The sequence below is a fragment of the Liolophura sinensis genome, chromosome 10, assembly GCF_032854445.1.
Source record: "Liolophura sinensis isolate JHLJ2023 chromosome 10, CUHK_Ljap_v2, whole genome shotgun sequence".
Classification (NCBI taxonomy): Eukaryota; Metazoa; Mollusca; class Polyplacophora; order Chitonida; family Chitonidae; genus Liolophura; species Liolophura sinensis.
In genome coordinates, this window is record NC_088304.1 from 26,472,686 (window position 1) to 26,486,812 (window position 14,127).

At 37.9% G+C, this 14,127-nt stretch overlaps 1 protein-coding gene across 1 annotated transcript; it reads right to left on the reverse strand.

Moving 5' to 3' along the window:
- Nucleotides 1-311: 311 nt before the first annotated feature.
- LOC135477040 (uncharacterized) lies at nt 312-13,896 on the reverse strand. Its single transcript, XM_064757190.1, has 10 exons — nt 13,690-13,896; nt 11,880-12,586; nt 10,732-10,930; nt 8,743-8,812; nt 7,778-7,851; nt 7,068-7,159; nt 6,726-6,831; nt 5,609-5,713; nt 3,468-3,670; nt 312-2,264 (listed from the first exon to the last, which is right to left on the reverse strand). Exons 2-10 carry the CDS (start codon nt 12,402-12,404, stop codon nt 2,094-2,096), a joined length of 1,545 nt encoding a protein of 514 aa, XP_064613260.1. The 5' UTR covers nt 12,405-12,586; nt 13,690-13,896; the 3' UTR covers nt 312-2,093.
- Nucleotides 13,897-14,127: the final 231 nt, after the last annotated feature.

The following is a 14,127-nucleotide window of genomic DNA, read 5'->3' on the forward strand; positions in this document are numbered from 1 at the left end:
AGTAAAAAGTACTAGTATAATATCATCACAGAATATACAATTACAAATTCCAGAATTCCAAATGATTACAATTATAGGCACAGTTTAAGTTTCTCGGGCTTATTGCACCATAAAACATAATAATCTAAAAACATTTTCATGTAAATATCATTACCCTAGGTTGATCTGAGACACACTGATATATTTGATAAAAATTATTCATATAATTTCATGATCTATAATATCATATCTAACATTTACAATTATTTTTACACATAATATGGTCAAAATACACATATTTTCTATTCTTTAAAGCCATTTGATTAGTCCCAAGTACAAATGATTTACTTATTTATTTATTTACTTATTTGATTGGTGTTTACGTCATACCTGAGGATAAAGTGCAAACGAAGATGGTAAATCTGAGGGAGCTTCAGATTTAAAACCTTAATGGGTAATAGGGTTTTCCTGGAAATCTTCCCGACACTGATCATAAATCTCAGAACTGTTGCTCTCACCAATCTCCCACTGATCACTGTTTACAAGCACAGGTAAAGCAGAAATTAGCAGGATCGATTAACAGTACAAGAACCCATGCACATACCCTGATCACCTTAAAACACACACCAATTGTTAATGCCTCTCCCCAGTGCAGTCGCTGTAAGTTCAAATCCAGCACATGCTGGCTTCCTTTCCGCCGTAAGTGGGAAGGTCTGCAGATGGTTGCAGGTTTCCCCCCGGCTATGCCCGGTTTCCTCCCACCATAATGCTGGCTGCCGTCATATAAGTGAAGTATTCTTGAGTATGGCGTAAAACACCAATCAAATAAATAAATGAATACATTAATGGCCATTGTTTACTTAATGCATTGACACTGTCGAAGTGAATAATGCTACTACAATGCTTTGAAACTTTACCATGTCAATCTGACCAGCATCTAATTATGAAGAATAAGCAGATTTTGACAAAATATAAACCTCTAAACATATACACTTTTCCTCCATCACAATATAATTAAAGACGTTCAGCATACGGAGTAAAACCAGAGGCTTTCTTCTGCTTTATTATTGAGCTCCATTCAGGGGTGGTGAGTGTAATAGTATCTGGGCTTGTACGGTTTCTTTCATTATTATTATTATTATTTAATGTCATACTTGAAAGTGTTCTTACTTATAAGTTGGCGATGGAAAAAACCACCAGCCCCCGTCAAGTTACTGACAAACTGCTGATAAGCACACTGGATTGGTGGATGATATATTGTCTTCATCTAAATGGCGATGCGAGCGTGGGTGACCTCACCAAGGCCCCATGAACAGTGACAGTGTGAGAATCTTTACACTCCCTGTGCTAAGGCCGGGATTGAACTTGTGCCTTGAGCCAACAGGCAGAATGTTAATGTCAGTAAAATAATTCCAATTAATGTATTCATAACCATTCTTTGAGGACAAAAATCAATGAATCATTTGACATGTTTGAAGAATGTACAGAAGAATGTACAGAAGCATGCTGCAAAAACTTGGTGCAAAAACTTGGTGGAGAAGTTGAGGGACTCATTTGTGACTACCCTGTATTGAAATAGTTGTATTAAATGAGGACAGGTCCCTACATGTCCATCTGAGCTAGGGCTATAAACTTGACAGAAATAAAAAATGAACCTTACAAAATTTTAATCCCTGAAAATGTAAACATATTTCTGTATGTGACTTTGGCTTTTAAATCAGCTACCCTTTTTCCTGGATTTTCACAAAATCTTCAAGCACAATTTCTCACAACATTTTTTTTTTTCAGAACAAAGACCACACAAATTTGAACTGTTGTCTTAAGGAGCAGAATAAATCTTTTTCCAATGTCTGAGGAGGTACCAAAAATAAAAAAGCAATTACTTAAATGTTGAAGACATATTTACATGATCAGAAAGCACAGGAAAAACAGGAAAATCATAAAAATATCTAGATTGAACGAAATAAAAAGATGGAATTTCAATTTTATGCCAGTTCAAGATTTTTTAGTGTCTGCTCGCCCACACAAAATAAAATTTGTGTTGCACAAGGTTCTGAAAAAAAAAGTTGAAAAACTGATCTGTAAAATTTTGTGAAAGTGTTTCTGTGTGAGTGTTAATCCAAGGTTTGTATGCCATATATATTGTTGTATTTCTTCTTGTCCAAAGACAGCACACTGGAAGGTACAAGCTGATGTTTGCCTGCAGCTTGTCTCTGCTTCAGATACTGCTCTGTGAAGAAACGAAGGGCTTCTGATAGGTTCTCCTGCTGATGGAATTCTCTTAACTGTGAGGAAAGAAAAGACATACATGTACTTAAGTCATATGACCAACAACTAGCCAGGATCCATGTCTATTTTCCCTAAACCAATGGCTGCTCCAACTCTAAAACTAAAACCAGGAATTACCAAATAATTTTTGAAAACTACTACAACCTGTGTCCTTTAACAGAAACATGTTGATCAGATCATGTGTGTTCTGTATATGCTTTTGTATCAAGTAAGTACAAAAACATGACACCTAATTTACATATTTTAAAAATCAATATTCATGCAAGTTATTAGATCACTGAAAGACTACAAATATGATACGTTCCATCCTCAAGGTCATCCTCAAGGTCAGTGCACATTCTCATGTATATTCTGAACTTTTGCCTGAACACGTAAGGCTGTTCGAACAGCCATTAAGATGCAGAGGTCAGCATTCAAATAGACAACTCCATAGGTCAGGGATACTAATTCTGAATAAACAGCTTAATCACTGATTAAGAATTCATCACAGAGGGTATGAAGGGAGTAAAATATCCAAGTACAAAGTTAATTTTGACCCACTTCAACTGTTGCCCTAGATTCCAGTGAAAACACCAAATGGTTACACTCAAAATGGCTACACTTGATGTCTTCCATTCTACAAAATAGCAGAAAATTCTTTCTAATTTTTCAACTTCCTGACAACAAAAATGAGAATTCCCATTCATTTCTCATCCTGGAAAGAGATTACTACATTAGATCTAAAGTTTTATGAGTTACTCACTTTGCCGGATTCTGAGAGTTCTATGGATCTTATAAAGATGTATTCTTAGAAAGATATATCCCACTTTGTGATGAAAAAGTTTCAGCAGCAACAGTAATATTTTATGACCTTTTATTGGTTTTTTCGGGGTAAATGCAGTAGCACATCCAAACAAAAGTAAACAACATGGATCGGTTCCCCAAAGCCATTTCTGACCATTTTTTCAAGGCAATCTTTGAACTCATTTTTCGGCTTCAGAAATTAAGATTTTGTCCACCTCATCAATATTATCTCAAAACAAATGTGTCCAAATTTCATTATTCCACTACAAAAAACTAAGAATTGTCAAGAGGTTTTAAATTTTGACATAGAATGGCCTTGTGGAGTCAGCCGCTGATAACTATACTTTTCCACTGCTGCTACAGCAACACAACTTCTATTTCCTAGGAATTAATTCTTCAACATATACAAAGCTTACATTCATCCACTGGCAATCTGCAATTTCCTTCTCACAGGCGTTTATCTCTTCACTGATTGGCCGCATCAGGCAAACAAAGTACACGTCGGAGCAGCCGAACCTGTAGCCGTGCTGATGTCGGAAGCTCAGTATTGACACAAACTGGCAGGGAACGCCCGTCTCTTCTAGAACCTCTCTCTGACAGGCCTCTGTGATATCCTCACCTGTGAAATCACCATGACAACCAATATTTATACCTGGCATCACCATGACAACTGATATTGCCTCTCATCACCATGACCTGGCATTACCATGCCGACTGATGTTACCATGACATGACATTACCATGACAACTGATGGAACATGACATCACCATGACAACTAATGTTTCCTGGCATCACCAAGACAAATTATATTACCTGACATCACCATGACAGCTAATATTACCTGGCATCACCATGACAGCTAATATTACCTGGCATCACCATGACAGCTAATATTACCTGGCATCACCATGACAACTAATATTACCTGGCATCACCATGACAGCTAATATTACCTGGCATCACCATGACAGCTAATATTACCTGGCATCACCATGACACCTAATATAACCTGGCATCACCATGACAGCTAATATTACCTGGCATCACCATGACAACTAATATTACCTGGCATCACCATGACAACTAATATTACCTGGCATCACCATGACAGCTAATATTACCTGGCATCACCATGACAGCTAATATTACCTGGCATCACCATGACAACTAATATTACCTGGCATCACCATGACAGCTAATATTACCTGGCATCACCATGACAGCTAATCTTACCTGGCATCACCATGACAGCTAATATTACCTGGCATCACCATGACAGCTAATATTACCTGGCATCACCATGACAGCTAATATTTCCTGGCATCACCATGACAGCAAATATAACCTGGCATCACCATAGCAGCTAATATTCCCTGGCATCACCATGACAGCTAATATTACCTGGCATCACCATGACAGCGAATATAACCTGGCATCACCATAGCAGCTAATATTCCCTGGCATCACCATGACAGCTAATATAACCTGGCATCACCATAGCAGCTAATATTCCCTGGCATCACCATGACAGCTAATATAACCTGGCATCACCATAGCAGCTAATATTCCCTGGCATCACCTCCAATACAAATCCAACAGGCGTCCTGATGCCACTAAAAAATGATGATTCCACAAACCAAAGGATGTTATTTCTAATATGTCTGAGTGCTTGTTTGTTCTTAGACGAATCGTTGCCCTTACGGCTTATTTAATTCATGGAGGCTTTCCCAACTTGACAATTAGAATAACGCAAGCCGTGTTTAATTTTGTGTTAGAATATGTAAACAGTGTTGTTCTATAAGATATGATGAAAAGGATTACTGTACCCAGTGTTGTTCTATAAGATATGATGTAAAGGATTACTGTACCCAGTGTTGTTCCATAAGATATGATGTAAAGGATTACTGTACCCAGTGTTGTTCTATAAGATACGTTGTAATGGATTATTGTACACAGTGTTGTTCTATAAGATATGATGTAAAGGATTACTGTACCCAGTGTTGTTCTATATGATGTACAGGATTACTGTACCCAGTGTTGTTCTATCAGATATGATGTAAAGGATTACTGTACCCAATGTTGTTCTTTAAGACATGATATAAAGGATTACTGTACCCAGTGCTGTTCTATAACATATGATGTAAAGGATTACTGTACCTAGTGTTGTTCTATAACATATGATGTAAAGGATTACTGTACCTAGTGTTGTTCTATAAAATATGATGTAAAGGAAAACTGTACATAGTGTTGTTCTATAAAATATGATGTAAAGGATTACTGTACCTAGTGTTGTTCTATATGATGTAAAGGACTACTGTACCCAGTGTTGTTCTATAAAATATGATGTAAAGGATTACTGTACCTAGTGTTGTTCTATATGATGTAAAGGATTACTGTACCCAGTGTTGTTCTATAAAATATGATGTAAAGGGTTACTGTACCTAGTGTTGTTCTATATGATGTAAGGATTACTGTACCCAGTGTTGTTCTATAAAATATGATGTAAAGGATTACTGTACCTAGTGTTGTTCTATAAGATATCATGGATTACTGTACCTTTATTAACATGACCACCTGGTAACTTCCAGTGAGGGTTTTTGGTAAATTTCTCCTTCACAACCAACAACTGCTGCCTGTCATTCACCACAAACCCACCAGCACCTTCAAACAAAAAGAACAAATAGTATTTATTTTGTTATTTATTTCACTGAAGCTCTATGCTGTAGCTCTATGCTTCACTTATGGAACACCAGTCAGCAATACGGTGAGAAGACACATGGCAGCACCTGGGGGAAACCCATGACCATTCCCAGGTTGCTGACAGACCTTCCCAAGTACCGTACAACATTATAACAGTCACTAGAGTAAGTGAGTGAGTGAGTGCTTGGGGTTTAACGTCGTACTCAACAATTTTTCAGTCATATGACGACGAAGGGATCATTAGGGTGCATATACGTGTAATGTGCCTCCTTGTTGCAGGACGGATTTCCACCGCTCTTTTATTTAGTGCTGCTTCACTGAGACGACTTACCGAAGGCAAGTAAGCCGCCCCGCCCGAGCCATTATACTGATACGGGTCAACCAGTCGTTGCACTATCCCCTTCATGCTCAACGCCAAGCGAGGAAGTTACAACTTCCTCTTTTAAAATCTTAGGTGTGCCTCGATCAAGGATTGATCCTGGATCTACCGGTCCCGAAGCGGACGCTCTACCAACTGTGGTCACTAGAATAAAGTTCCAGTCTATGCATACAGACACTGTGCTTGACCTACCGCTATTCCTTTACTCTAAGGACAGTTTGGTAAAAAATGTCTCACTGTACCATTGTTCTGAATATACATATATATGAACACAATAACATGGCCATTTCACAGCGTTATTTTGAGCACACAACTGATACAGAAAATTGAGGAGTTGAGCTTTCCTGAAGGAAAAAAGGTGTCATTCGTGCCTGGAACACAGAGACAGGTAATAGATAAGTCTGTAGGCTTTTCATTACCTTTAACAACAAAAGGGTTCGATCTCAAAACTCCCCTATTATATATTTATAAGTTTTTATAGGCAAGACTGAAAATACACTGTAGATGTCCGGTGTGGAAAGCAGGTGTCCTACGTTCGCGGACTACACAAAGGAGTAAAATATAACTACACATGTGGAAGTACAGATATCTTACCCATATACTGATTGGCATACTCTGGTAGCTGGCTAGGTTCATCCTCAAGAAGCCAGCGATTCATCATCACATAGCCTGGCTGAGCATGGTGGAACTCAAAGTCAAACTGAAACCACAACAACATGTCAGCAAATGATAAACTTTGTGAACTATTAATTAAATATTGTAGCTGTTCACTGCCCTCAGGTTTTAAACTGGAGATTATTTATGTGTTATGCTTCACATACATTTTCTGTTTGTTTCCATGATGTAATGTTGTTTTCAACATTATTTTGTGTATATCAGACACTGTTCGTGCATACATAGTTGAGTGGGCTTGTCTCAATGTTATCAAATAATTACCTCTGCACAAACACTAACAACTGAGCACTGCTTTGTTGGAATCTTAACTGAAACCCCACGAATTCCTGATGACTTCCACGCATCCAGAGATCCTGAAATACAAGTATATTAGAGTACAAAGATTATACATGTTACAAGTTACAAGCGTACCGATATACAGACATGCAGACAAATATGCATCCTTTTGGTTCTTCATTTTCACTACTGATCACCTGTCCATGACAAGTAGACATAGGTTGTGTTCAAGCCAACAGGTTGTTGTTGATGGCATCCAGGAATTGATCACCTCAACTTTAACTAAAAAAAGGCAGGTTAACTTGACCGAGACCTAAACATCAGCCTGTAAAATTTTACAAAGCAAATACCTCAATGTACTTGTTAATTTTCAACCATACTATTTTTTTTTTTTTTTTTTTCGGTGTTGATCGGTGTTTTATGCCGTACTCAAGAATATTTCACTTATACGACGGCGGCCAGCATTATGGTGGGTGAAAACCAGGCAGAGCCCGGGGGAAACCCACGACCATCTGCAGGTTGCTGGCAGACCTTCCCACGTACGGCCCGAGAGGAAGCCAGCATGAGCTGTTCTTGAATATTGCCTGGACTGACAAATTCACACACTCATTTGCATTTTTTTTTTGTTTTTTTGTTTTTGTTAAAGTGAGTTAATAACTTCTATTTTGACACATCACAGACACTATATGTTTTACCTTTTAATTTGTATTGGAAATCTTCTGTGTCTGCAAAGGTCTGTTTCCCAACATCTAGTGTAATGCACTGGAACCTGGAGGAAAAAAGGACAAGAAACATGGCTAAGTCAAGGTTAAGTCAATGCTTAAGACATACTGACAAAATGCCAACTCAGACTTGCTGGCAGAGGACATACAGGCTTAAAGTGACTGGTGGCACACCATTAGCTCTCCACAAGCACCATAACAGCTCACCAAAAGCACCATACTAGCGCACCATACTAGCTCACTACAAGGTGTCTACTAGGTCACAAGCACCATGCAAGCACACCAATAGCTCACCACAAGCACTCCATTAGCTCTCTGCTAGCTCGCCATTATTAGCACATAACAAGTAAAATGCTAAAAGCAAACCTTTATCACACCACAAGCACATCACTAATTCACCACCAGAAGACATAAGAAACTCGCCACTAGCACACCACTAGTACACTACTAGCTCATCCATAGTTCACTACAAGCATACCACTGTCATATCACACCATATCACTAGCACACTTCTATAATTTCTCCATCAGCCTTGATGGTTTAAGACTGCAATGCTTAACCGGTCATGCCAGTTAACAATAAACAGGTAAGCTAGGACCAGTGCACTACAGGCAAATCTCTGACAAACTAGAGGCATGCTTCTCCCATACGCCTGGACAATTTTTACTCTTGTACATGACAATATTCTTCAGAGTATATTTTACTTTGCATGACCCAGTATCTACATGTATTACTGTTACACTATAATATTTGTTACTTACAAATTATGTTAATATTAGTTTAAAGGTTTACAAATCATCAGTCTTATCCTACTGCAGGTATCAGGACACACAGACACAGACACACACACACACACACAGACACACACACACACACACACACATACATATATACATACATGAATATTCTGTTTCAACTACAGACTGGCTACAGCTTACCTGTCAGGTTTTACATCAACGAATTTAGCAGCCATGGCTGATACACAGTGCAATACAATAGCTGTCCGTCACTAGCAAACTGCCAACAGTAAACATGGGAGACAACCTAAAATCATTACTCCCACAAATAGGGGAGACAATCCCATATAGTTACACTCATGTAAACAGGGGAGACAATCCCAAATGATTATTCTCAAGTTAACTGGGGGACAACTCCCTCTTGCAAAAAAATGAAACACTAGGTTATTACAGTTATGAAGAAAAATGAAAATATATCACCTAGAAATACAAAGATCTTTGGATTTAAAATTGTGAAATATAAATATCTGTAATGTTTAAACAAATTTGTTTCTGCTGGAACTTCTGCATCCCAAAAACATAAGTTTTAAAATTTCAACCCCTGTTAAAGGAAACTGGAGGGTTAGTCTTGTATAACTTGATCAAATTATCTCATCCAAATTTATAAGGTGTCAAATACTAGTACAACAAGTACATGCAGTTCCACAAGACAATGTGTTCGTTATTTAATGTTGTTTCAGTTGTAGCAGGGTTAAACACCTGAGGTGTTTCAAAACCTTAAAAGAAAGAAATCGACTTTTAATCAGGAGTTCTTAATATGCCATGGGAGGCACCGTGTTTGAGAAACCTGAAACATGATGTCAAATAATAGAACAATGTCCACCTGAAAACAGTGGAAACAGGTACGTTCTCGGATAACAGAAACAACTCACGCTTGGTTGGTTGAAACTAAAAACATGGCAGCACGTTCGCTTTTCCAAAAGTATGTGCTTACGGTGAATCACGATATCTCAGTAATGCATCACAAACATAAAATTGTATGCTATTTAAACTTCATCCTGCATACTTTACCAATGCATATATACATTTATTCTACAGATGTCTTATCCTTTAGGGTGCCTCCATGGCTCAGTTGGTTATCGCGCTATTACAGCGTAATGACCCAGCAACGTCTCACCAATGCAGTCGCTGTGAGTTCAAGTCCAGCACATGCTGGCTTCCTCTCCGGCAGTAAGTGGGAAGGTCTGCCAACAACCTGCGGATGGTCGTGGGCTTCCCATGCCTCTGCCCGGTTTCCTGCCACCATAATGCTGGTCACCATCGTATAAGTGAAATATTCTTAAGTACGGCATAAAACACCAATCAAATGAACCAATCACAATACATTGACGTCTCTGCCTTTCAATCTATTTGTTGATGTTGCATTTTAAACCCATGAATGAAAATTACTAGGCTCTCTGCTAGAAGCCTGGTAGTGTGAGGAAGTATGAGGTTTGGAAAGACTATGACTGGGTGTTCTCAGTGAAGGCACAATGATTACCAGCAAACCTGGACTGGCAAGTTCCTCACCACCTCACTGACTCTACCGCAGAGTGCACTGTGTCACATCACGAAAGATTTCAGTTTTTTTCAGGATACAGTACTTCATTGCAATCATTTAATTATGGCTCATAAATAACATAGGCTTCATTTATAGTCAATGACAAAGCTTCTCCTTGTGTTTAATTTAATGTTGAATGAGGACATCACATCCAAAGGCTGTAACTCTGGACAAATAGCTGGTACAAGGGAGATAATCACGTTATATCTCAATCTACCAGCTGTGCAGCCCAGCAATGTCACAGCATACATATCTATACTGGAAGGGAGGTAAATCCCATGACCATTACATACACATTCAGTTGGGCTTGGTGCTTTGGTAGCTCCTGTAAACAAAGCTGTGTGTGTTTAATTCATTACTTTGTCATTCACTAAGCTTGCTTTTGAGAGCATTTCACCAAAACTGGCCTACATATAAATTCTGTCACCACTACCAATGAAGCTTTTAATATTCATGTGTTTTATGACTCTCCAGTCTACTTCTCGAATGAGTCAATATGCCTCAATATACACATTTCCTAAAACCTAAAAACAGAAAATCTAAAGTCTCTTCTAGCAAAGGTTCTCCTCTGTTTATCGGAAGTCAGTCAAGTCCTTCTCTCTCTTTGAAAGCTAGCTTCCGTTCCAAATTTTTCTTGGCTCGTATTTTCTTGGTTTTCCTGCTAATGGAATCCTCCCTCCTCTGTTGCTCTGTAAAGCTCTTCTCTCTGTTCATCTCCACGTCAAGCAGTTCACGTAGTTTTTGGCGGGCAATTTTTCTGTTAGTGTCCAATGACCTTGTTTCATGACACTGAAAAACCCAAACAAACAATCATTCTGTTAGCATCCAATAACCTCGTTTGACCTCGTTTCTAGGAAAATGAAAACAGCATACACCATTTAAAATATTAAAAACCAAGACATAATATACTTCAAAATCAGACATGAGACCCTCTTACTCACAATATACTGACAACGAATCAACCAGTGGTTCCCCCAATTTTCTCTTACTGTGAAGCTACACTTAAGACGTGTTAATACCACATCAATTTAGCATGCATTAACAGTATTTAGTATGAAATTTACAACTACTGTTATTATTTCTTTTCTTTTTTAAAGGAGAAGAAAACATAAAAGTGATGCTGAAATCTGATGAAAGAGCATCAAAACTTATTTCCAAATATGATATAATATTTTTTTGAATTTTTTTTTTTCAAGAGAAAAGGGTATTTGAAAATATTTTTATATGGTGGGTAGTTTGGACCAGCTTTTGGTATTTATCGTTGTTGCATAATAATGTTCTAAATAAGGATGTGATGCTTGTTTAATAAATTTATTTGAATGTAAATTTGTTGTTTATATTGAAACATAAACATTTAACCTAAATTATGATAATATTTATGAACATATTACAATATAAATGTGATCCAAATTGAGGTTTAATACATTTGCTAGCTGAAAAGAACAAATTTTAGTGCAAAAATATTTATTAAACCTGTGTTACATCCTCATTTATGACATTATTTAATAAAGACTATAAATACCAAAACGTGTTCCCAAATAACCACCATACAAAAATTATTTTCAAGTAACTTTTTTTCCTTAAGGAAAAATAAGAAAAACATTGAAGACCACATTTAGGAAGAGCTTTTGGCACTCTTTCATCTGAACTTTATGTCATTTTTATGTTTTCTCCACCCTTAAATTAATATAACAACACAACCAAAAGTACTGAACAAGATTAACACTGCTGTGCTCACTTTCACCATGAGTCCTGAGGGCCGATGTTTCAACACAACACAGTTGGATGTCTTATTGACTGACTGACCCCCTGGGCCACTTCCTCTCACAAACTGTTCTTCCAAATCTGACTCCAGAAGTTCCGGAAACTCGTAGTGTTTCTTGGAAATGTACCTCAGTGATATCCCACAGCCTGCCGAATCCTTGTTTGATGGCACCTCTTTAATACCTCTGGAAGTTTTACTCAACCAATGGCAGTTCACAGATTGGTGATATTGTCGACACATTTGACCAATCACTGTAAAAGAAGGCTGGCCAATCACAGTAAAAGAAGGCTGATCAATCACACTGAAAGAAGGCTGACCAATCACAGTTAAAATAGCCATTTTCTTCACTGACAGGATATGGCTTGTTTTTTCTGGATCTGATAAAAAGTCTTCCCAATATTGTGGTAGCTGACTTGCACTTCTCCATGCCTGGTGGAAGTACTGACACATTTGATGAAAGCTGATAAGTGCTTTTCTTTGTGATGAGATAGTTGCCATTATTCACCTGAAAAAGCAATCACTGCTTCAACAAAATAATAATATAACACATGAAATTTGTGTTCATATCAGCCATATTGGATTGATCACTTACTTTAATTTGCCTGGAGAGAGCACTACAGTTCTAGAATGTTAGAAAATCCACTGTCTTCCTCAGCTGAGCTGTAGTAGGGCCTCCGTATCTGCAATGACCAACCTTCAACACATTAACAGATATGTTACTCTGAATATCATTTAGTAACATTAAATGTCTTCTGCTTCAGAAGATGATCAGAGTTAAAATGAATTAGCTGAATTTACTTCAAATGGATCTACAAAACATCACTTAATGTATGTTCATCTATAAATGTGCATGCATCTGAATATAACCAGGTCATTTTATTTTATTTCACGATGTCGATGTTGTTGTTTACTAGCATAATTTTTCAATTATACTATACTCGTTTTGGGGAGAAAAGCAGAGTGCCTCATGCAAACCACCAACACTTGCCAAAGTACTAAAAAGCTTTTCCACAAGTGATGTACCTACAGGTACAGGTATGTACAACAGGTTACAGTGGTGGTAGATAACTGGTCTTCAGTCAGTGTTCAACTGTACCAACGACTACTTGAGTCGACAGCTTGTTGTAAGCATTGCCCCATGAAAAGTGTGAGCAACAGATTCCGTAACACAAAAAAAAAAAAGTCTGAGGCCGGAACTGAACCCACACCTCATGAATATTGAATGCTTGTAAAGGTATGTGTCTGAACAACAGAATGTATACATGTACAGCACACATAACTGCCCACGTGTCTACCATGCCAGCTCAAAGTTTCCACAAGTTACATGTGTTTCCAAGTTTTTTTATTGCCATCCCATTGCAGAAGTCACAGCAGGAGTGAAAGAGAGTAGGTCTTTTTTGTGATTTTCTGGCGTATTTATTTGATTGGTGTTTTATGCCATACTCAAGAATATTTCACTTATATGACAGCGTCCAGCAATATGGTTGGAGGAAACCAGACTGGGGAAACCCACGGCCATCCCCAGGTTGCTGACAGAACTTGCGACATACAGCTGGAGAGGAAGCCATAATGAGCCGAACTTGAACTCACAGCAGCCACATTGGTGAGCGGCTCCTTGGTCCTTGTGCTGTGTGTTACAATTTAATGTATGTGTTTGCTGGGTTTATTCCGATGGTCAATCTGAAAAGACAGGTTCATATGTCAGTAACTGACGGTATCTTTAAAATATTTGCATTTCCTGTAAATTATATAAATCAACTATAAATCATAAAGTCAATTTTACATGTTTTCACCACACGAGCGATTTCTGTTTTCTGTTTTCTACCTATTCTCCACAGATCTCACAGGTACGAGATCACGATGTGGCCATTGCTATCAGTCTGGAGGCGGTATGTCACTTGACTGACTAATAAAGGTCATGTATCAAGCAGCTATAAGCAATCATTACAGATGTACAAACGATTGCTTCAAGTCATGTTATATCCAAATCAATACTGTTAATAAATGCATGACGAGAGTTTCTACTGTCAGAGCCTACTCACACATTTCCAGTTCCGGATATAGACGACAATAGGCGCGAGCAGACGAAATTCTTGCTAGAGTTATCTCCCTTGGAAGGTAAAACCGTCAATTTTCACAAGAAAATTAAAGAATTGAAAGGAAATAAACTGGCGCGGAAGATCTAGTAATCATATACGTTTCAAAAAAGTTGCAAATCTTA